Source organism: Malaya genurostris, chromosome 3 (assembly GCF_030247185.1).
Source record: "Malaya genurostris strain Urasoe2022 chromosome 3, Malgen_1.1, whole genome shotgun sequence".
NCBI lineage: Eukaryota > Metazoa > Arthropoda > Insecta > Diptera > Culicidae > Malaya > Malaya genurostris.
The window spans coordinates 119963538-119986696 of record NC_080572.1 but is presented as its reverse complement, the minus strand read 5'-3'; the positions used below and the strand labels follow the sequence as shown (position 1 = coordinate 119986696).

The following is a 23159-nucleotide window of genomic DNA, read 5'->3' as shown; positions in this document are numbered from 1 at the left end:
CACTGATTCCTGTAAGATCAAGTACCGATTGATTTACATCTAAAATCGTTGATCCCAATGAGGGGCGTGAAAATTAGTGACAACAGTAATCCTAAAGTAATTTTAAACTAAGGATAACCCGTGTCAATGAGACTTTTAAAATCGTGGAAAATTGCAAATTTTGCATCTTTGGAAAGTTTAGTGATGGATGGTAAGCAATATGAAAGGAGTGCATCAATGATTTTTGTCAATTTATATGCATGAGGGTGCTCAAATTGGGGTATATTGTCAATTTGTAACTTTCAGGAATGCTCGTTTAACAGTCTTTATGAATACTAGATGAAGGTTTCATGAAAATAATCAGATTGGATCGTAATCCAATTGATAATGTTAATTTTACAGTTTTCGCTGCGCAATAGCAATACGCAATGCAAAATTAGTAAAAAAAATATACCTCACCAAATAGTAATTATAGCGACAAAAGACTTTGTTTTACTTCCAGCTGGTTGATGCTGATGATGATGTTCATGCACTATCTAGATTAAACCCAATGAAACGCTATTTGACATGAATTTGATTTAAAGAGGAAACTGGAGCGCAGCATTTGACGCAGCGTTTCAATGGTGCGTTTGAATTGGCGTAGTCAAATCTTGCACTCCTGTTACTTCTGTGTATGATATTCAAGCTAAATAGGGTAACAATAATCAACTTCGTAGCACGTTTTGACATGTTTCTTTTTATAGTTATAATTATTATTCATCGCAGCATGTATGTTAATATTATTAGCTGTTTTTCCTTTCTCATATAGAAAGGCTATGCAATCACTGTGAAAACCGACTTTTTAACCGAGGCCGAATGTCATATACCATTCGACTCAGCTCGACGAACTGAGCAAATGTCTGTGTGTGTATGTGTTTATTATTATTAATATCATTTATTTTACCCCGGCTTTAACCTTTTGGTCGTTCACCGGGGGGGTGTGTATGTGTGTATGTATGTAACAAAAATATGCACTCACTTTTCTCGGAGACGGCTGAACCGATTTTCACAAACTAAGATTCAAATGAAAGGTCTCATGGTTCCATAGCCTGCTATTTAATTTCATCCTGATCCGTCTTCCGGTTCCGGAGATATAGGATGATATGCACAAAAAAATGGAAAAAATATGCACTCACTTTTTCAGAGATGGCTTGACCGATTTCCACAAACTTAGATTCAAATAAAAGGACTAACAGTCCCATAGCTTGCTATTGAATTTTATTTGGATCCTACTTTTGGTTCCGGAGTTACATGGTAATATGTGAAAATTAGAGAAGAAGTATGCATTCATTTTTTTCTGAAACGGCTCAACCGATTTTCAAAAACTAATATTCAATTGAAAGGTCTTAAAGTTTCCTAAAAATTTTCAGAACATTTCATCCGGATCCGACTTCCGGTTCCGGAACTAAAGCGTGGTAAGTGGAAAATTACCAATTTCATTAGTAGTTTTTCACAAACGATGGTCAAAAACAGGTACAAATCTCATAAAAATGTCTGATAAATTATTCTTATTTGCAGAGCTTGTTTGTTTGTGGGCGAAACGGTGTCGGATGTCTGCTAATGGTGTGTGATATTGGTAAAAGACGGTGCTGCGGTTGATAAAATTTTAAGCTATTCTATGATAAGTGCGATTGAAAGAATAAACGAATGTCATTGAATTCAAATTTATTTGAAAAAATATGCAATTTTCGCAGCCAATAGTGCAGTAATACCGTGTCGGTTTTGTAATGATGTCAATAATGATAATAATTAAAGTAATAATCCTACTACATATTTTATGCTGCTGATTCATGCTGTTTAGCTTGACTTACATATGCAGAAGTAACAGAAACGCGGGTTCGCTTCGTTTGTTAGATTTTGTCTAATTGGTTTAATCGAAATAAAGCATGAGATAGTAAGTCTAGGTTAACCTAGGTTCAAAACTGTTCCAATTTGTAGGTCATATTTGTTGCTTTTTTACCGATTTTCACAAACTTATAGGTTCAAAACAAAAGTCTTACAGTTTCATACGGAATTCCTAAATTTGTTGTAGATACTACTTCCGGTTCCGAAACTACAGGGTATACAGGATTTGTAGAGTTTGTTAGATTAGGTCCGAACAAACTTTCCTATTTCTATTCAATGAGCAGTTGTTTTAGAGAATTTCACAGTAACATTTTTGATGTTATGAATAGTATGAGAACGGCATCATTACACCATTAGATGGATTAAAACAGGTTTTTATTGATTATATTACTCCACCACGACGGTATTACTGAATAAATTTCAAATACATCACGAAACGTGGAATTTCGATGCGACCGACGAAATAAACTCACTTAACGAGCCTAAAGTTATTGATATCGGATAATACATATCCGAGAAAATTGAGCGGTAATCAGTTTTAACGTAACTTATACCACTACATCACCGGAACTGTAAGTGACAGCCATTTGAACTTTAAACCTATTCAATGAACACAGAGTAGCGTTAAAACGAATTGAACTTTGTTGAAATGTTGATACTGATAACGATGAAGACACTTATAAACTCTAAGTAAAATCAAAATTTATCTTACCAAATAATCATTCGTTGCAGAATTCATTATAATATCTACAATCAATATGTGATATGAAATAATAATACTAACTATTTTTATTTACTGTGAATCAAAAACGTTGCTTATTTCCACCCCTGGTTTAAATGACTATCTTTCAACGAGAACTTGAAATTTCGAATATATCTGTAAATTGTTTTAGCTGTAACTTCTTCATTTTTCAAAAGGCACGGATGGGATAACCATCAATCTGTAGGTTTTAATAAGAGCTTTAAAATAAAAAGTTATCAAAAAAATATTAAAACCCTGATTATTTTTATTAAACTTTTTCGGATTATTTTGTAATTATTGAGAAAAAAAATCAAAAAATTTTTTCAGTATATTTTTGCCTTTCTCATATAGAAAGGTTATGCAATCACTTGAAAAACCGACTATAGAAAATTGGCCCGGAGGGCCAAGTGTCACATACCATTCGACTCAGTTCATCGAGCTAAGCAATGTTTGTGTGTGTGTGTATGTATGTGTGTGTATGTGTCAAATAATTTCACTAGGTTTTCTCGGAGATGGCTGAACCGATTTTGACAAACTTAGATTCAAATGAAAGGTCTCGTGGTCCCATACGGTGTCGGTTTTGTAATGCTTCTAAACTGGTCTCAAAACTACACAAATCGATAGTCATTTTCAAACCGATTCCGGCTACCCTGGTTCCCGGTATCCGATTCCGGAAGTACCGGAAATAGTGGTCATATATACCAAAATGGATCTCACTCACTTTTCTCAGCGATGGTTTGACCGATTTCCACTAACTTAGATTCAAATGAAAGGTATCTTGGTCCCATACGGAATTCCTGAATTTTATCCGGATTCGACTTCCGGCTCCGGAGTTATAGGGTAAAGTGTGTACAAACCGTACAAAATGTTATAAACTGGACTCTGAATTGTTATTCCCAATTTTAGGGTCAATTGAAAGGTCTTATGGTCCTACCAAAAATTACTGCATATTTTCGGATAGAACAAACATTTAAACCGTCATTTAAAGTGCGATGACAAAATTCTATAAAATCTTCAAAATTTGAATTAAAACTAGTAGAGTTTGTATGTCATGTTAGTTGATGGCCGTACGAACCGACTTTGATTATACCGGTTCTCGGGTTCCGGTGCCGGAAGTGCATATAATAGTGAACCCACTTCTTTCTTTTCGCCTACACAATCAAAGCACTGTTTAATTCTGTATGTTATACTAGTTAATGCACAAACAATCTCTTGGTTTCTTTCGAGAATCGAAGAAAAATTTTTTGAATAGAATATCACAATATTATACATGAGAAAGGCAGCATTACACCACTGGGTGGATTAAAACAGGTTTTTTTTAGAGTGCCCAATCGTTTCCCTACAACTTCTTCCTGAACGCCATTCTTGTACAATTAACGGTTTCCGAGTTACAACGATTTGAAAAAGGAAATTTTTGTGAAATGCAAAAATACATACGCCCTTTTAAAAATCAGTCGTGAGTCGGATTGACCTCTCCATCGGTTCAAAACTTATGGTTTGCATACTGAAGTCATGTGCAAAGTTTCTTTCCAAATCGGAGAAGGTCGATTCTGATTATGTCACTTTTTCGTCTACTCATTCCTGGAATTGCTCTGTTGGTACATTCCTGTTCCGTTTTCTGATTAATTCTAATCAGAGCCCGTAGTGGGGCCCGAGGCGAAATCAAAAATATTCGCTCCACAATTTTTTTTTACAAACGCCATGAAGACGAGCACACATTATTCTATCGTTCTGTAAAGTTATTCCAAGTAATAATTTTAATATAACTAATATTTATTCTAATCAGAGCAGTAGTGTTACATCATAAATCTCTAATTTAAAACTATAAATTTCATCAATGAACCAAAATTCAATATTCAAGAAAGTTTTAAAACCTGCTTTACGATCAGCATAAATTTACTCGGATGAATTCTGTGGTACAAATATCTTATATTTTATTCACAACTTTGAGGCTTTCTCTTATGAATGCGGCTTAATTTCTATCGTGAATATACGCACGCAAAGACCGAAATCAGCATTTTAGCGAAAAAAAAGTTGATTTACTGATTTTAGTTAGTTTGTAGGACCACTAAAAAATTCTTAATATATGGCTAATTTGCATTTGTTAACTCTTATTCCTTTAAAAATGCTAGAACCATACTTGAAATGGCAATTTTTTTAGTTTAATTCACCAATTCAACGTGCTGTCATTGATTACACTCTTTTCATTTAACTAATTTTTTAGTTGACTTTGCAAAATAAAATATTGTTTTCAACAAATACTAATGGTTGAATTCAACAGAAAAGCAAAGCCAGACCAGTATTACAGACTTGGCAGCCGATTCAGAGTGTACAGAACCATTGCATGGCTGGTGCTACGATTCTACTGACACTATGAATCCTTCCAGGTCGGGGCTCGAACGTACGACAACTGGTATGTAAGACTAGTGCCCTATGCATTGAACCGTCAACCCGGGTTTAACAGAAGGTGTTCCTAAATTCAAAAATATTTCTGTTGATTTCAATCGATATTATTAGTTATTTTTCGCAATAATATTTATTGATTTCGGTATTTCGGTAGATTACAACTAGTTAAAAATGTTTAATGTAACTAAAGTCGTTTTTGTTATCAATAATTTATTTTTTATTTGAACTTATGTCGACAGTTGATTTTAGTAAAAATAATATATATGATATAATATTTCTACATATTAATATATATTAATTAGCTAAATTAAAATATTGAAATATATTAGTATTTACGAAAAAAGACATAAATGAAAATGAAATTCAGGCAATCTGCTATCAGCGTAACTATTTTTATTTAAAATTAATTGTGCGACAGTGACTATCTCATTGAAAACTTTTTGCACTTCGAAAGCAAAAACCGAATACAAATAGTACTCCGGACGGCGTAGCCCGAGCGAAAACAACAAGGAGCTATAGAGAAAAGCAACCGCCCACTACGAGTATTCTAAGCAAACTTTTTGGATCTTATTTTCTAGATCCGAGGCTATGTTATGAACAGAAACAAACTCACCTTTCTTGTTGTTTCGATGCAGCTTTCTGCTGAACAAAACCATAACCAGCTGCAATATTATCATTTTGGAAGATACAACGAATTTCGTTTGACAATTAGAGTGCAGTTCACGAAACACACTACACTGTTCCACATGAAAAACATTGTTAATTACATTCATATCAAATGTGTACAAAATATTCAGTAATAGCCGTTCAACCGAGAAGGTTGTGTATAGAAGCGTACAGTTTAATAACGCTGGTTGGTTTACACGCGTTAAATACGACAACGGTTGAACTACAGGTAGAGACCTGTTGGCAGCAGCCGTTAAAACGTATAGTCGTGCTGCATAAGAGAGCCCTAGTGCTGGACCAAGCTGGTGAAGGAAACAACAAAGGGCGTTTCCCAAACTCTACCCAGGCCGCAATATACAGCCACAAGTGCTGAGCAGGAGAGTGCAAAGACACATCGAAGAGGAAGAGTGCAAAGGCACATAGAAGCAGGAGAGTGCAAAGGCACACCGGTGCGAAGGCACTTCGGTGCAGAAGCATATCGGTGCGGAGCACTAGGAAGAAGGAGACAAGACAACTCGGTCTTTCCACTGCCATACAACACGCAGGTATACACCGGTGACCTGCGCTGGTTACAGCTGGCGAAGACGAAAGCAAATCGGAATTCGAGTGGTGCTGGATGTCAGGTAGCAGTAGCATCACATCATATTCTATCGCTACAGTGAGCTTCAGCATTGTATCAACGTCCAGATACATCCAACAAGAACATCTAGAGCAACGAGGATCTACACGGCAGTGCAACGGAGATAGACAACAATTTCAAGGTAGAAGTTTTTTCTTTTCCTTTTGATTGAGTACTGTGTAGTGTTGGTTTCAAATTTTATTTTAAAGTTTAGTAAAAAATTTTAATGTAATGGATGAATCCATGGACGTAAATCCTAGCATGAATCCGATACCCCCACGAACGAAAAAATATCAGGAGAGCTCTTCTGGGCCTTGGATAGTCTTTTTTAGACGTATATCAAAGCCATTAAACATTTTTCAAATTAATAAAGGTTTGACATCACGATACTCTTCAATCAAAGAGATCATAAAAGTAAATAACGATAAAATTCGTGTTGTGGTAAATAATTTGAAACACGCGAATGATATTGTCTCTTCGGAACATTTCATTAAAGAGTATAAAGTTTACATACCCTCCAAAGATGTCGAAATTGACGGTGTTGTTACCGAAGCGAGTCTTTCGGTAGATGATTTACTCAAGCATGGTGTTGGTCGTTTCAAGAACTCTATGCTTGAGGGTGTGAAAATACTGGAGTGCAAACAACTGTACTCAGTAGTTCATGAAGAGGGAAAGAAAGTTTATCGCCCATCAGACTCGTTTCGAGTGACATTTGCCGGGTCTGCGTTGCCGTCCCATGTCTATGTCGATAAAATTCGCCTCCCTGTTCGGCTTTTTGTTCCAAATGTAATGAATTGTACGAACTGCAAAAAATTCGGCCACACAGCTACTTACTGTAGTAATAAACCAAAATGTATTAAGTGTGAAGGGCCTCATAAAGATAATGATTGCAACAAGGAAATTGAAAAATGTATTTATTGTGGGAATAGTCCTCATGATGATATTTCAGTATGCACTGCATTTAAAGTGCACAAAGACAAAATTAAGCTTTCTTTAAAAGCACGGTCTAAGCGCACATATGCAGAAATGCTTAAAACGGTCATTGATGTCCCCCCTTTGGAAACCGAAAACGGGTTTTCAAATCTAGAGGAACCAGAGGACTCTGACTCTGACGAAAATAGTGAAGGTAATTCGTTTATCACTACCCAAGGGTCAGTTAAGAGAAAGAAGTCTTCCTCCAAATTACCAAAAAAGACACCTAAAATTTCATCTTCAAAAAAAGATCCCCGTGTTAAACAAAAAAAGTCAAAACCAAAGACTGTGCCTCCTGGTTTGTCAAATTCACAAACCAATCCAGGATCTAGTACAGAAAAAGATAATAATCCAGTGGGCTCCATTTCACAGCCACCAACAGGATTACTGAAGTTTTCGGAAATTGTTGAATGGATTTTCTCAGCATTCAATATATCTGAACCCTTAAAGACCCTCATAATGGCATTCCTTCCAATAGCTAGAACCTTTTTGAAGCAGTTATCAGCTCAATGGCCAATTGTCTCAGGTTTTGTATCTTTTGATGGATAATTTATCACCCGTCGCAAATGATACAATCACTGTCCTGCAGTGGAATTGTCGAAGCATCATGCCAAAACTTGATTCATTTAAAATATTATTGCATAGTCAAAAATGTGATGTATTTGCTTTATGCGAAACATGGCTTACTTCAAACATAGCTTTAAATTTTAATGATTTTAACATTATACGTCTCGATAGAGACTCTCCGTATGGTGGAGTGCTTTTGGGAATTAAGAAATGCTATTCCTTTTATAGATTAAACATCCCTTCAACTTCTAGTATAGAAGTTGTTGCTTGCCAAATAAACATTAAAGGCAAAGATATTTGCATAGCTTCGGTTTATATTCCTCCAAAAGCACAAGTTGGACAGCAACAGCTTAATGAAATGGTTGAAGCCCTTCCTGCACCACGATTGATTCTGGGGGATTTAAATTCGCACGGTATTATGTGGGGTTCCGTTTACAATGATAGCAAAGATGATAGCATCTTTAATACAAAACATTTGTGACAATTTTAGCATGACGGTATTAAATATGGGTAGCATGACACGGATCCCAAGACCTCCGGCACGCCCAAGTGCATTAGATCTATCTCTTTGCTCAACATCAATTCGACTAGATTGCACCTGGAAAATACTGCCTGATTTACACGGTAGCGATCATTTACCAATCATCATCTCAATTAGCAGTAGCAATTGCATTGCTACTTCCGCTAGTATTCCATATGATTTGACAAAAAATATCGACTGGATTAAATACCAAAGTAGTATCTCTAGTATTTTGAATTCAATGGAAGAGCTCCCTCCACTTGAAGAATATGACTTCCTCATTTGTTCGATTCTGGAGGCAGCAGAACAATCCCAAACTAAACGCTTTCCTGGGCCAACGACTAACAGAAGGCCTCCCAACCCCTGGTGGGACAAAGAGTGCTCAGAGGCTAAACTCGCAAAACAAAAAGCTTGCAAGACGTTTCTAAAACGGGGAGGAGGAACTCCTCAGAATTTTGAAAAACTTATGGTTTTAGAAACCAAGTACAAGAGCATACTTCGAGCCAAAAAATGTAGCTATTGGAGACATTTTGTCGAAGGTTTGTCAAGAGATACCTCAATGAGCACTCTTTGGAACACGGCCAGACGAATTAGGAATCGTAACGTGGGCAATGAGAGTGATGAATACTCGAACCGATGGATATTTGACTTTGCTAGGAAAGTTTGCCCAGATTCTGTTCCTACGCAGAGCATTATACGGGAATCTCCTCCAAATAATGGTTTTATTAATAACCCATTTTCAATGATGGAATTTTCTATAGCACTCTTGTCTTGTAGCAATAACGCTCCAGGGTTGGACAGAATTAAATTCAACTTGGTGAAGAATCTGCCCAACCTCGCAAAAAGACGTTTGTTGGAATTGTTCAACAAGTTTCTTGAGCAAAATATTGTTCCACCTGACTGGAGACAAGTGAAAGTTATCGCCATTCAAAAACCGGGGAAACCAGCTTCCAATCACAACTCATATAGACCCATTGCGATGTTGTCCTGCATCAGAAAATTGTTCGAAAAAAATATTCTACGACGTCTCGACACTTGGGTCGAGACGAACGGTTTGTTGTCAGATACTCAGTTTGGCTTCCGTAGAAATAAAGGGACGAATGATTGCCTTGCATTACTTTCGTCTGACATCCAAATTGCCTTCGCTCAAAAGCAACAAATGGCATCTGTATTTTTAGACATTAAAGGAGCATTTGATTCAGTTTCCATTGATGTTCTTTCAGACAAGCTTCACCAAAATGGACTCCCAGCGGTTATAAATAATTATTTGCACAACCTTTTGTCAGAGAAACACATGCATTTTTCACATGGCGATTTGGCAACACTCAGAAATAGTTACATGGGTCTCCCGCAAGGCTCATGCCTCAGTCCGCTCCTCTATAATTTTTACGTAAATGACATTGACAGCTGTCTAGTAACCCCATGTACACTAAGACAATTGGCAGATGATGGCGTGGTTTCAGTTACTGGACCCAAAGCTATTGATCTGCATAAACCATTGCAAGATACCTTAGATAACTTGTCCGATTGGGCTGTTCATCTTGGTATCGAATTCTCTGCGGAGAAAACAGAGTTAGTCGTCTTTACAAGAAAGCATGATCCCGCGCAGCTTCAGCTCCATATGATGGGAAGAATGATCCAACAGGTTTTAACTTTTAAATACCTCGGGGTGTGGTTCGATTCCAAATGCACGTGGGGAGGACACATTAGGTTTCTGATAACAAAATGCCAACAAAGAGTAAATTTTCTTCGAACAATAACAGGATCTTGGTGGGGTGCTCATCCGGAAGATCTAATAAAATTGTATCAGACAACGATACTTTCAGTGATGGAATATGGATGCGTTTGCTTTCGTTCCGCTGCAAACTCTCATATTATCAAACTGGAGCGAATTCAGTATCGTTGTTTGCGAATTGCTTTAGGGTGCATGCATTCGACACATACAATGAGTCTTGAAGTTCTGGCGGGAGTTCTTCCATTAAAAGATCGATTTTGGGAGCTTTCATCACGCCTGCTAATAAGATGTGAGGTGCTGAATCCCATGGTAATTAATAATTTCGAACGACTAGTCGAGCTTCGATCTCAAACAAAATTCATGACAGTATATTTTAACCATATGTCACAGGAAATCAACCCTTCAAGATATATTCCTATCCGTGTCAGCCTCCTAAATGTCCCTGACTCAACTTTATTTTTCGATACATCCATGCAGCGCGAAGTGCGTGGAATCCCGGATCATCTACGTTCGACGGAAATCCCAAAAATATTTTCAAGTAAGTTCAGGCATATTGACTCTGAGAAAATGTTTTACACGGACGGATCGCGAATTGAAGAAGCGACAGGGTTTGGTATGTTCAACAATAATGTTTCGGCCTCATTTAGGCTTCAAGAACCTGCATCTGTTTATATAGCAGAGCTAGCAGCAGTTCATTATAGTTTGAGTGTAATCGTCACATTAATTCCAAACCATTATTTCCTCTTCACAGATAGTCTGAGTGCAATTGAAGCCATTCGCTCAAACATGACTGGCAAGACTGAACCGTTTTTCCTGGGCAAAATAAAACAGTGCCTGAACGACATATTGAACAATAATTATCTAATCACTATAGTCTGGGTCCCGGCTCATTGCTCCATTCCTGGCAATGAAAGAGCCGATATTTTAGCCAAACGTGGTGCTATTGAGGGTGAAATTTATGAGAGACCAATTGCTTTCAACGAATTCTATAGCTCGTCTCGCCAAAGAACACTTGCCAGCTGGCAAGCTTCTTGGGATAAAGATGATCTGGGTCGGTGGATGCACTCAATTATTCCGAAAATATCGACAAAGGCATGGTTCAGGGGACTGGATGTGAGTAGAGATTTCATTCGTGTGATGTCCAGACTCATGTCCAATCACTACACGTTAGATGCACATCTCCTTCGAATTGGGCTCTCTGAGACTAATCATTGTGCTTGTGGCGAAGGTTATCGAGATATTGATCATGTCGTTTGGACATGCGTGGAGTATCGTGATGTCAGATCTCAACTAATAAATTCTTTGCGTACCCAAGGTAGACTATCCAATATCCCAGTTCGAGACATTCTTGCTTGTCGTGACCTTTCATACATGAAACTTATTTATCATTTCATAAAGAAAACTGGAGTTTCAATTTAATAAAGGCCCCTTTCAAGACTTAGTTCTGATCCCAGCTGCGTCCATGAGTTCAACCAATAGCTAAATTAGAATAAAAATAATGTAATGATACAAACAAACTCGAAACAGTTTATGAAATTATTAACAAAATGTCTGAAAATAACAGCTTATTTTATAATTTATAGAAGTTAATCGTTTGGTTCAAATAATATTTCCGAGTAGATTTCATAATTAATGACGAGTTACCTAAGATGATATTTAAGTAATAAGAGAATATGTTTTAATAAATGCAAAACGTTGAACTATGTTAGAATTAAATTAGGATAAGAATATTATGTAAAAGTGATGCTACGGCGAAGAAAAACTTATGTAAATTGCCTTAAGAAATAAACGTATTTATGAAAAAAAAATGTGTACAAATTCTGCACAAAAAAACTTTACTAAGAGTTTACGGCATTTTTAGATATCGGTTTAAAAATTTAAATATGTATATTTTGAAATAACATCAATGTAATAAGCAAGCAGTTTCAACTAGACTATCCTGTTTATCTTTTTAATGAATTGTTTTGCTTTGACACTTCTCATGAGTTTTTGACTAATAAACTAGTTAATAACACCAATTTCATTTTTACTTTCTTTGTGCTGTCTTTAAGTAGTTATGGTGACAGTTAGACAGCGTTAATTTTTATGATTTCAACCACAAAATTAGTTGGTAATGACAATTTCGTGTTAAATTGAAAGTTTGGTGGTTTGTGTCCAGAATATTTGCTAACTAATCACGTTCTCTAAAAACAGAAGACTTTTTCATCAAAATAAATTTTGAATTTTAACTAACTTATTAGTTATGTTGACAGTTTTGCTGTTAAAAACAACTAATTCAAAAACAGTAAAACGAATTAGTCGCAGAGCTAATTTCAGTCATTCCGTGGCGGATAAAAAGGCGGGTGGATAATGTCACTGATATAACTGGAGGACATGAATACGAACAAAACTGACATACTTTGAATTTTACAACTTTCTTTGGTTCGCTTTAAGAATTGTAACGGTGCATCTATACTTAAGTATGACTCATTGATAACAATCATATTCTATCATATAATCAACCAATTAAATGAAATTGAATAATTAAATATAACAACATAGATAAAATATTGTTTTTTTCAGATTCAGATACTCAGTGGAGATAAACTTCGCTTAATAATTTGGGAATATTTATATATTTCTAAAAAGAACCGATTTCTCTTCCATGAGCTCAACCAACCAGCTATCTTGCTATGAATAAAAGTGATGTACACTGAGGTCTCTTTCTATGCGTATTTTTTATGCGTTTTTACGAGTATTTCCGAAGTTACACGTTTTTTACGCGGGTTTCATAAGTTACGCGGCATTTTTGGAAGGTTTTTTACCTGGTACGCTAAAAAAATACCTATAGACGTTAAAAAGACCTCAGTTTACTGTTACAAACAAACCTGAAATAGTTATAGGATGTACGAAAATAGTTTTTTAAGCTGTTAATCGTTCGATGTATGCTGGATGCCACGACGAAGAAAACCTAATGTATATTGCCTTATGAAGTATACGTATTTATGAGAAAAAAAGAAACGATTTGCGGTATTTATCCAATGTTTATAATTGTTGAGTATTTTTTGCCATCGTTTATCTACACCAGATTAATATTCTGGGTGAGTAATTCTAGAATTGCATTCAAGAACTAAACTCGAAATCAGGGACAGGTTCAAAATTCAGTTGTAAAATTCGGGTTCTGAGTGCAGATCAAGAAGTCTGGTCATAATTTTAGTTCTAGAATCAAGGATGTGAACTTATTTTCAGAACTCGGACTCTAAATTTAGTTATAGAACAACTCCATGCTTGGGATGTAGTTCCAGCATGCAGGTTCCGAATTCAGGAAATGAATTCTGAAACTGGATTTAGAAATTAAGTTCTGAAACTGAAGAAATTAAATTTTGAATTTGTTCAGAAGTCAGTTCAAAATTCAGATCTAACATTTAGTGCCAGAATCCAGATAAGAAATTCACAATATATATTGTATTCAGAATTAAATAATACATATAATATACATTATTTAATTCTGAACCTAAAATTAGGTTTAGAATTTAGACGTCCGAGAGGCGAATGAGAGCACGATTTTGACAGCTGTTTGTGGAAGGCCCTCACCAAGACATCTAGTTTCGCTTGAAGTTACAGTTGAACATCGAGATTGATATGTGCCTGACTACCTCGAAACTGTCATCCGATTGCGAGCAAGGTAAGCAAGCGTGATTTTCTCATTGTTTACCAAAATTTGAAAACAAAATTGTCGTGAATACGACTTACTTTACTATGGGGTGCCTTTTCAAAATTTACCCTCTGAGAGAGTGATATGTTTTTGATCGTGAATATCTCTTGTTGTGTCTAACGAAACAACATAATTTTTGCTACATGCCATCGGAAATATAATCACAATTTTATGATAAAATAATCAGTTGTGTGACATGATCTCAAAAAATTCAAAATTAAACTTTTCTGAAATGTTTGGTATAAACGAGTATCAAAGAGGATAATTCATAAGGCGCGTTTGCCTTTCTCGAATTTTTAAAGCTCATAGCTCAGTGATCTGTGAAAGGATTTATATAATCTAACTACCAATAGAATCGAAATTTTTCAACTTAAACATGTATAGCAAAAGCATTGAAGTATTACAATAGTACACTATTGAAAAACCTGTCTCATTTGACCCATGTCAACACCAGCCAATCAGAACGCGTTCTGAGGAAGAGAACAAAATATCTGCTGCTGTACAACAAATCGTTCGAGAAAATGTTCCGAACAGTGCTTAATGTCGTAGTGAGTTCCACAATTTGGTCCTTCTGAAAGGCAGGAATGAATCCCGTACAGCATCCGGATAGTTTCTTTCAATGAAATGCAAATCCGAAATGAAATAATCGACATTAAAATTCTGTATGCGGCTATTTTTATAGCCGTTAGGACCGCCCATTACTGAAAAAGCTACAAACGAAATCAGGTGAAAACAAGCCTCTCAACAAAAATTGGATCAGTTTGGATTCTATTGCCACTGCGAGCAGATGTATTTTGTGTCGTTTGCAAAGCTAGTTTCGCTTCCGATAAGAGCGATTACGTCACAGTTGCCAGTCATTTGCATTGGTGAAAAAGCAACGGTGGAGAGCATTACACAAAATCAGCCGTTCTAATGGCTCAAAAAGTTTTCTAAGGAACTATTAGGATTTCTTGTTCGCAAATTAGTGTGTGTTGTTTGTTGTTCGCAAATTAGTGCAAATCTAGAACTGTTTGATTTGATATTTGCACTTTTCGCTGTGTGAAATTCACAGTAATGAAGATCAAGTGAAGCCTTCTTTGTTTTTGCGAAAAATTTGGAAAAGGGGAATGCTTGCATAATTCATACAATTGATCAACTAGCTGATATTCGGAAGTGTGAAGGAACATGTCAGTTTTTTTCGTATTCACGACATCCAGTTATGTCTCTGACATTACCCAACCGCCTTTTTTGTGAGTTATTTATGGTTATCGCACACTGTTGAAAATTTTACCATAAATGGCTGAATAAATATCCGATAGCATGAAGAAAAAGTTTGTTAAAATCGGTTCAGCCATCTCTGAGAAAATTGAGCGCGTTTAAACGTATAAATTGTAGCAGAGAGAATTAAATACGGACACGTGGTTTTCGCACGGACTTTATTTTACGTGTGTACGCGATCGAGGTTAACTGTACAATAATTTTCTCTGACTTCCTCGTAAACACCACTTCCGGGGTACAGTGTTGCTAGGAAGGTCAGCTTTTCATACACGCTGACTGCAAACAGGTAACATAACATTACATCCTACACTCTAATCCTAACTGCATAAGATTGGTATTAAATATGATTTACATTACATCGGAACTATACATTATAATACAACTCGGCCATTCCTGACTTCTGAGCGTCTCGATCATTGACAATGTTAGTAATAGACGATTACCCGCGTCTTACTCGGGGTTAGTAAACATGACCACATCCCTTCCGCGTAGTAAGTGTCACTCTCTAATGTCAGTACATCCGTCATCAACCCAAGACTTTATCCTGGCAGCCTCTACAATCCCATCGTAAGGAAGTTGAGATATCTGACAATTTTCTATGTCCCTAATCACATAGCGATCATTGGGGAGTGTCTTATGGATGCGATACGGACCCCGATATTTGGGAACAAATTTCTTATTCGTACCAGTAGTATCTACGTTTCGAATAACAACGTAATCCCCTACAGAGAAAGTGTTAGGGGTCCTATGCTTTTTATCAAATAATAATGAGTTCTTATTCTGAGATTCTTCAATGTGACGCAAGGCAGAATCACGTATCACAGTTAAATCCCGAACACCAGCGGAATTGGTCCTGTCCTCCAGGTATTCAGACAGATTATCAACCTCTCGTCCTCGTTGACTGACCCCGAACAGAAGAATCGATGGCGTCTCCTTAGTACTTGAATGAACGGAGTTATTAATAGCAAATTCAACTTTGACTAGCAGTTTCGCCCAATCGGAATGTTGCACCGGTTCGGAAAGCTTTCCTAACATAGACTTTACGACTCTGTTGACACGCTCAACCTGTCCATTCGCCTGAGCGGACGCTGTCGCGACTTTGACATGTTCCACGTTGTTTTCCAATAGGTAAGCACCAAACTCCAACGATGTAAAACATGACCCTCGGTCGCTTATTATCCTCCTAGGTCGACTGTAGCATCCGAAATATTTGTCAAGGCAAGCGATGACCTCCTTTGTGCTCGTAGAGTTCACTGCATACAGTTTAACATATTTCGTAAAAGCGTCAACAACGACGAAGATGTGTTTTCTCTTTGAAACAATCGACGGAAGCGGCCCAAAATGGTCAACGTGAATCGTATCAAACGGAATTGGTCTCTTCGGAATATTATACAAACATCGTCCACTGCCGGAATGAGGATCGGAATACATAAGGCAACGGATACAATTCTTAACGTAATTCTCGACCTTCTCCTTCATTTTCGGAAACCAGTAGTGCACACTCAGCTGATTCATCGTCTTTGTAACGCCCATATGACACAATTTCTCATGCGTGTCACGGATGATGCTATTTTCCATTCTACTAGTGACGTAAAACAGCGTAGTACCCCCTGGAGTGCATCGGTATACCAACCCATCATCTAACGAGAATTTCTTAACTGGTCCCCTTTCCAAATCTTCTCGGAGTCTAACAATCGTTGCATCACGGCTCTGTGCAACTTGCAGTTGGAAGTCGATGTCATCGGGATTAATGGCGGAAATAGTTGGATCAGCGATGGAAGGGAGGCGACTGAGAGCATCGACATGATTCATGAACCTGCCATGGCGATGCTGTATACTGTAATGATAGTTTTCTAACTCTAAAGCCCATCGAGCAATCCTACCATTAATGCTCTTCTTATTCAAAGTCATCGTAAGCGAATTACAATCTGTCACGATGCGGAACGGAATACCTTCCAAGTAGATTCGGAACTTCCGAAATGAGTATATAATTGCTAAGGTTTCGAGCTCGAAGCTATGATAGCGAGATTCGGCGGTAGTTGCCCTCTCAGAGAAATATCCAACGGGGTGGAACTTAAGATCGTCCTGTCTTTGCATCAATATGCCACCAAAACCTTCACTACTCGCATCGCAGTGCAACTCTGTGTCACGATTCGGATTGTACAGGGCCAGCACAGGGGAAGAGACCAGCTTATTACGTAGATTTTCGAATGCTTCCTTGCACTTTTCATCAAAAGTAAACTTGACTCCGGGGTTCGTAAGAGCGCGTAGCGGAATTGCAATGGTTGAAAATGACGGAACAAATCGGCGGAAGTACGAAAATAGCCCAAGACATTTGCTTAACTGCTTGACATCCGACGGAAATGGCAAATTCCTCATAACCTCCAAATGTGAATTATTTGGTCTCACTCCCTGGTTATTCACTGTAAATCCTAAAAGCTCAATTTCAGTGAAGCAAAACTGGCACTTTTCCATTTTTATTTCTAAGCGGAATTCTGCTAATCTTCTGAGGACGCGTCCCAGAAGATCGAAATGTTCCGAGATGGTGTTGGTAGCTATCGTTACGTCATCCATATAGACTACAGTGGAACCCTCTCTAATGAATTCATCAAGTACCATATTGAGAAATCTCTGGAAGACTGCTGGGGCATTTCGTAATCCAAAAGGCATTTTTACATATTCGTATTGCCCACCGGGAGTAACAAATGCTGTGTACGGAACTGACTCCGGACTCATATTCACTTGGTGAAAACCATTCTTCAGATCCAAAACCGAAAAGTATTTTTTCCCCTCAACCCGTTCTAAGCAATCGTCGATAAGCGGAATCGGATAGCTGTCACGCACAGTAATCTTGTTCAAGGCTCGATAATCTACACACATTCGTCGCTCCCCTGATTTCTTAGTTTGAAGTACAATCGGAAACGAATACGGAGAATTACTTGGTCGTATAGTGCCGGCGGCCAACAGTTCATCAACTATTCGGTCTACTTCGACTCTGTCGCTGTATGATAGCCGCCTGGGTCCAAAGCTGATCGGAATATCGGAAGTTAACTTCAGTCTCATTTCGTAAGCGTGTTTTGTTTCCGGAATGCATGGTGTGTCTAAGTAATTTTTCTTAATAGTAGTTAGAAGGTGCTTCTTATGATCACTTCCTAATTGATGATTAATAACTAATTCATCACCTAGCTCGATAGCGTAAATATCTGGCAATGCATAAGCTGCTGGCTCAGTCAGCGCCTCCGGGGGGAAATTAGAACACCTGGGGCAGTCGTCATTAATTCTTTCGGAATTCGGTTGCGATAAATCAAACATACAATGCAATAAACTGTCGGAAATTCGAATTTGATTTTTATTCTTCAATTCAACTGTTGGTTTGTGAACTCGTTTGTTAAATAAAGCAATTCCAAAGGCTTTCAAAAAGGTTCTCCCTAGTAGTAGGGGGTAGGTAATAAAATGATCAGGGACAATGAAAAAATCCAGTATTTCAAATTGGATGGCGTAAGTAACACGACCCGAAACGATGCCGTAAGCGCAGAGCGGAAAGTTCCCCACACTTCGGAATCCACTATATTTCTCTTCCTTCAGCGTAAAAATATGCGGGATAACCGAACGTTTAGCCAGATTGATCGGACTGCCAGTGTCGAAAAGCGAGACGAGAATTAACGGATGTACTTTCCCCCCAGATAAGAAAGTGACACTTACCCGATTAATTTCGGCGATTTCGCCGCCCAGTTGTTCCCCGATAGCATCAGGCTGGCAGTTCTGACGGAAGTCGTCGACGAGTGCCACTTTGTTTTTATTTTGTGGCGCGGGACGAGGGCAATTCCTGATGACGTGTTGCTGAGATCCACACCGGAAGCAGGATCCTCGCTCTCGTCGAGGTTCTGGACAGCGAGCGGAGATGTGTCCTTCACCCGAACAGTTATAATACCGAAGTCCTAATTCGGAATCGTCTTTAGGCTTTGGTTTCTTCGATGAACACGTTGAAGTAATACGAGCGGAGCTGGGTCGTAATTCTCGGAGCTGGGCGTATCGTCTTGCTAAATGCATAAGCTGCATCAAGTTGGTTGCTGGATACAAAACCGAAATATCAGCGGTACGATCCTGAAATCCGTCGACTATCATTTGGACTGTAAGCGCTTCATCAATATCGGCACATGAAGCGATCTCTTGCATTCTAAGAATGTAGCCCACTACAGTTGTTTTGCAGGTGCTGAAAGTGGTTCTCCGTAGCTTATCGATAACTTCTGACATAGAAAGTCGATGTCCAAAACATCCTAAGAAGTGTTCACGGAACTCTTCGTATGAGTGTGAACGGTCAACTCGCAGAAACCATTCTGCCTCCGTTCCCGGTTCCATGAGTCTCCGAACACTTTTCAGACGGAATTCTCCATCTCCTCGAACGGCATCACAAGCCCTCTCGAAGTCCGAAATCCACTTTTCCGGAACACACAAATCACTGCCAGTGAACATCGGTATCACACATTTCACATCCTGGAATTCAGCCGGTCGAACAACTTGAGTTTCACATACTGCCAGCTCTCTTCTTAACTCTGCGAGCTGTTTTTTCTTTTCCAGAATCCGGATCTGCTCGTCCAATCTGGCTTCCTGTTCCCCGTCATCTTCTTGCTCCTCCTCCATCTCTGCACGAGGCATGTGGCTCTCATACAATGTACGTAGAAGCCGGACGGTCGCCGAAGCTGGAAATTCGATGTTCCGCTCTTGCAGCCATTCCATCAATTCGTCTTTAGTTAGCCGGTTGGCCATTTTATCGATCCCACTTCTGATGTTGTAGCAGAGAGAATTAAATACGGACACGTGGTTTTCGCACGGACTTTATTTTACGTGTGTACGCGATCGAGGTTAACTGTACAATAATTTTCTCTGACTTCCTCGTAAACACCACTTCCGGGGTACAGTGTTGCTAGGAAGGTCAGCTTTTCATACACGCTGACTGCAAACAGGTAACATAACATTACATCCTACACTCTAATCCTAACTGCATAAGATTGGTATTAAATATGATTTACATTACATCGGAACTATACATTATACTACAAAATACAACGCGTTTTGTCGGTTACGTCATATCTCCGGAACCGAAAGTCACAGCCATTTGATCTTTGAACTTGATCAATGGCCCAATGGTAGCTTTCACACGAGTCTAAGTTTGTTAAAATCGGTTCAACCATCTCTGAGAAAATTGAGCGCGTTCAAATATCTTCTAAAAGCGCACACACACATACACATACACACACATACATACACACACAGACATTTTCCGATCTCGTCGAACTGAGTCGAATGGTATATAATACTATGGGTCTCCGATGCTCCGTTCGAAAGTCGGTTTTTCCAGCAATTCTAATACCTTTCTAAAGAGAAAGGCAAAAATATGTTATTGACTTTAGTATTACTCGAGACATTCACGATAAGGTTCTACCTATTCTTCCAAAGCGCAAATTTTTAAAAGACGTCCCATAGTAAACTACGACGTATTCACATAAAAAAACTATAATTATTTGCCTTAAAATAAATGCGCTCTTTGCAAGAACTTGATGATTTATAAAAAAAATTTTTTTTGGTACATTGTCATTTTGCAAAAGCCTTGGTATTACAGACTTCGCAGCCGATTCAGAGTGTACAGAACCATTGAATGGTTGCAGCTACGAACCCACTGACACTAGGAATCGTTGCAGGTCGCGACCCGAACATACTAGCTAACTAACTAGCAACGCTACACATTTTGCCATGTTCTATGCTCAATGCACAAATGAAAGCTAGACTATATATCTCGATAAATGAAACAATTTGTTGATAAACAAAAACTGAAGTAAACGAACAAGGATAATGGTGAATTCACACTTGTAATTCTGCTGTTTTCCATCACAACAGAGATGATTATGTTACACACTGTAAGGCTTCAATGGATTATCAGCATATAGGAAATTTGAATATTTCTTTCTTTTCATTAGAAATCGATTTTTCCCCTTGTTGTCACGAAGCAGTTGACCTAGCGGGTTCTGCCACGATGCCACCTTCGTTTGTGTGTTTGCTAACGCGGTAAATTATTCGAATGAATATTTATCATCAATTTACGACAAGTTATGCACCCCCATATCCTTACTTTTTTTGAACTTGTTTTCGCGTGAAAATATGAAATGGGAACAAGCACATCCGGTTAGTAAACACAGGACCGTATCGACCTCTCAGATATGTCATTAGCGGGACGTCGGACGGGGTGGGAAGCACGATTTCCATCCAATTGAATATACGGTACATTATGTTGCAGTGAATGGTGAAGTCGAGAAAAAAAAACGGCTGTGGAGTGAGGTGACTTGTTATGTAATTATGAATACCAAATGTATGTCAGCAATTGTTCCAGTTTGCGGCTCATGTTTGACCGCTCAACTTCAATGCATTATATCGTTGGTTTTGTTCACAAAACAAGAATCGACGTGTCAAAGGGTTAAAATATTGAAAGAACAATTGTCTAGCGACAAAACGTCGAAACGTCGAACTGTTAAGGAAACCTAACGTAAACAAAATTATTGGACGAAAATATTATTTTCTGGGTTAGATTTTCGAGTCGGAAAACCACAGCCAGTTGATTGTTCACGTAAGAATTATGCATAAATGACCCAAGAAATAATAAATTTTATTTGAGACACAGTCAAGGAATTTATTTAAAAAATAAGCTACACTTTCGTTTGTGTATGACTTTTCATTGGGAGAAGAAACAATTGGAAGGGGAAATTTAGTTATAAACTAGTTTAGAGTGTGCAACATTTCATTACAATCTGTCAAGTTATGGCTTGCAAACAAGAAGTGCATCCACAAAAAATGTTGTGGGAGGTTTTGGGAAATCCAAGCTAGTTCCATAGGTGGATCGTTTGAGAATTGACAATACGACCATGTCCGGTGTTATAAAATCGTTCAATGAGACCCAGATGACCCCGTGGTGAGCAGGTGGCGGAGCAAAAGCGAAGAAATGCAACCATGCGAACGCAACCTTTTTTGTCGGGACGCAGGCCAAAACGGTCAACTCGTCCGTCTGATACATCCAACAGGCCATGAAGCAAACCGTGCTTCGTGTTTTCATAGTAACGAAGAGGTTTATAGGTCCAAACATAATATTAAGACCAACTCCCGTGCTAGGTAATAGACGACAAGACATTCATTAAAGTGGACACAAAGCAGATCCCTGGGATGGAGTTTTTCGTCAACATGTTCTACCTGGATGTTTCGGAATAAGACAGGCCAATAATTTTCCATGAGATTAGTGGGTTAGTTAAATTCATCAGGCCGTACATAAAGATTGGCACCATCAGCGGCCAAATGTATGAAGTGCCTATTGACCTTCGTCCGTCTCCACGAGTGTGACACTCTGTTTTGGTGGGATCTGGCATCATACCATTGCGCGAAACCGGTGATGGAGTGGTACGAAACCAACGATGTTGATTTTGAACTGAAACTCGCCAGAGCTTCGCTTAATAGAAAAATTCTGGGCGATTATGGAGGGAACGCTTCGAAAAACAGAGAAGGTCTTCAAAAACGACAACGATTTGAAGTAAGTGTGAATGAAAGATTCCTGTGTTCACTCGATTTTCTGAGATGGACTTATTTTCATTAACTTAAATTCAAATGATAGGTCTCATAGTCTGCTATTAGGATCCTAGATCCGAATTTCGGGTCCAGAGTAACCAGATAAAATGTGCAAAATATTGGAAAAAGTGCTTACGATTTTCTCAGAGATCGTTCGAACGATTTTCTCAGTCTCAGATTTCAATCAAAATTCTTATAATCCCGTCCCAAGTAGCATGTTAAATTGCTGTCCTATATATTTCTACTGATTGTGCAATTTATCAAGTTAGTTTATATCACTATACTAGTAACTGTTGTGTTATGGAAAAAGCGCAATTTATCTGTGTTGTGCAACATACTTTCAAGTTCATTCGTTATTACGAATATTTATTCACAACGATTGTGCAACTGATACAAAAACTCTTGCATCGATCCCATCAGAAAGGCTGTAATAACATCAGCAAAAAAACAATAGTGAAACTTGTGCAATCTACTATGTAATGTAAACACGAAATGGAATGACGTTAACAAAAC

General features: G+C 38.1%; 2 protein-coding genes across 9 annotated transcripts in view; both read right to left on the bottom strand.

Moving 5' to 3' along the window:
• The window catches only part of LOC131434942 (small conductance calcium-activated potassium channel protein), an 880455-nt gene that overhangs the window by 728519 nt on the left and 128777 nt on the right, over positions 1 to 23159 (bottom strand). The gene's annotated exons all lie outside the window — the stretch shown is intronic.
• On the bottom strand, positions 18536 to 20296 carry LOC131434948 (uncharacterized). The gene is made up of 2 exons (XM_058602283.1): positions 18744 to 20296; positions 18536 to 18672 (listed from the first exon to the last, which is right to left on the bottom strand). Exons 1-2 carry the CDS (start codon positions 19806 to 19808, stop codon positions 18655 to 18657), a joined length of 1083 nt encoding a protein of 360 aa, XP_058458266.1. The 5' UTR covers positions 19809 to 20296; the 3' UTR covers positions 18536 to 18654.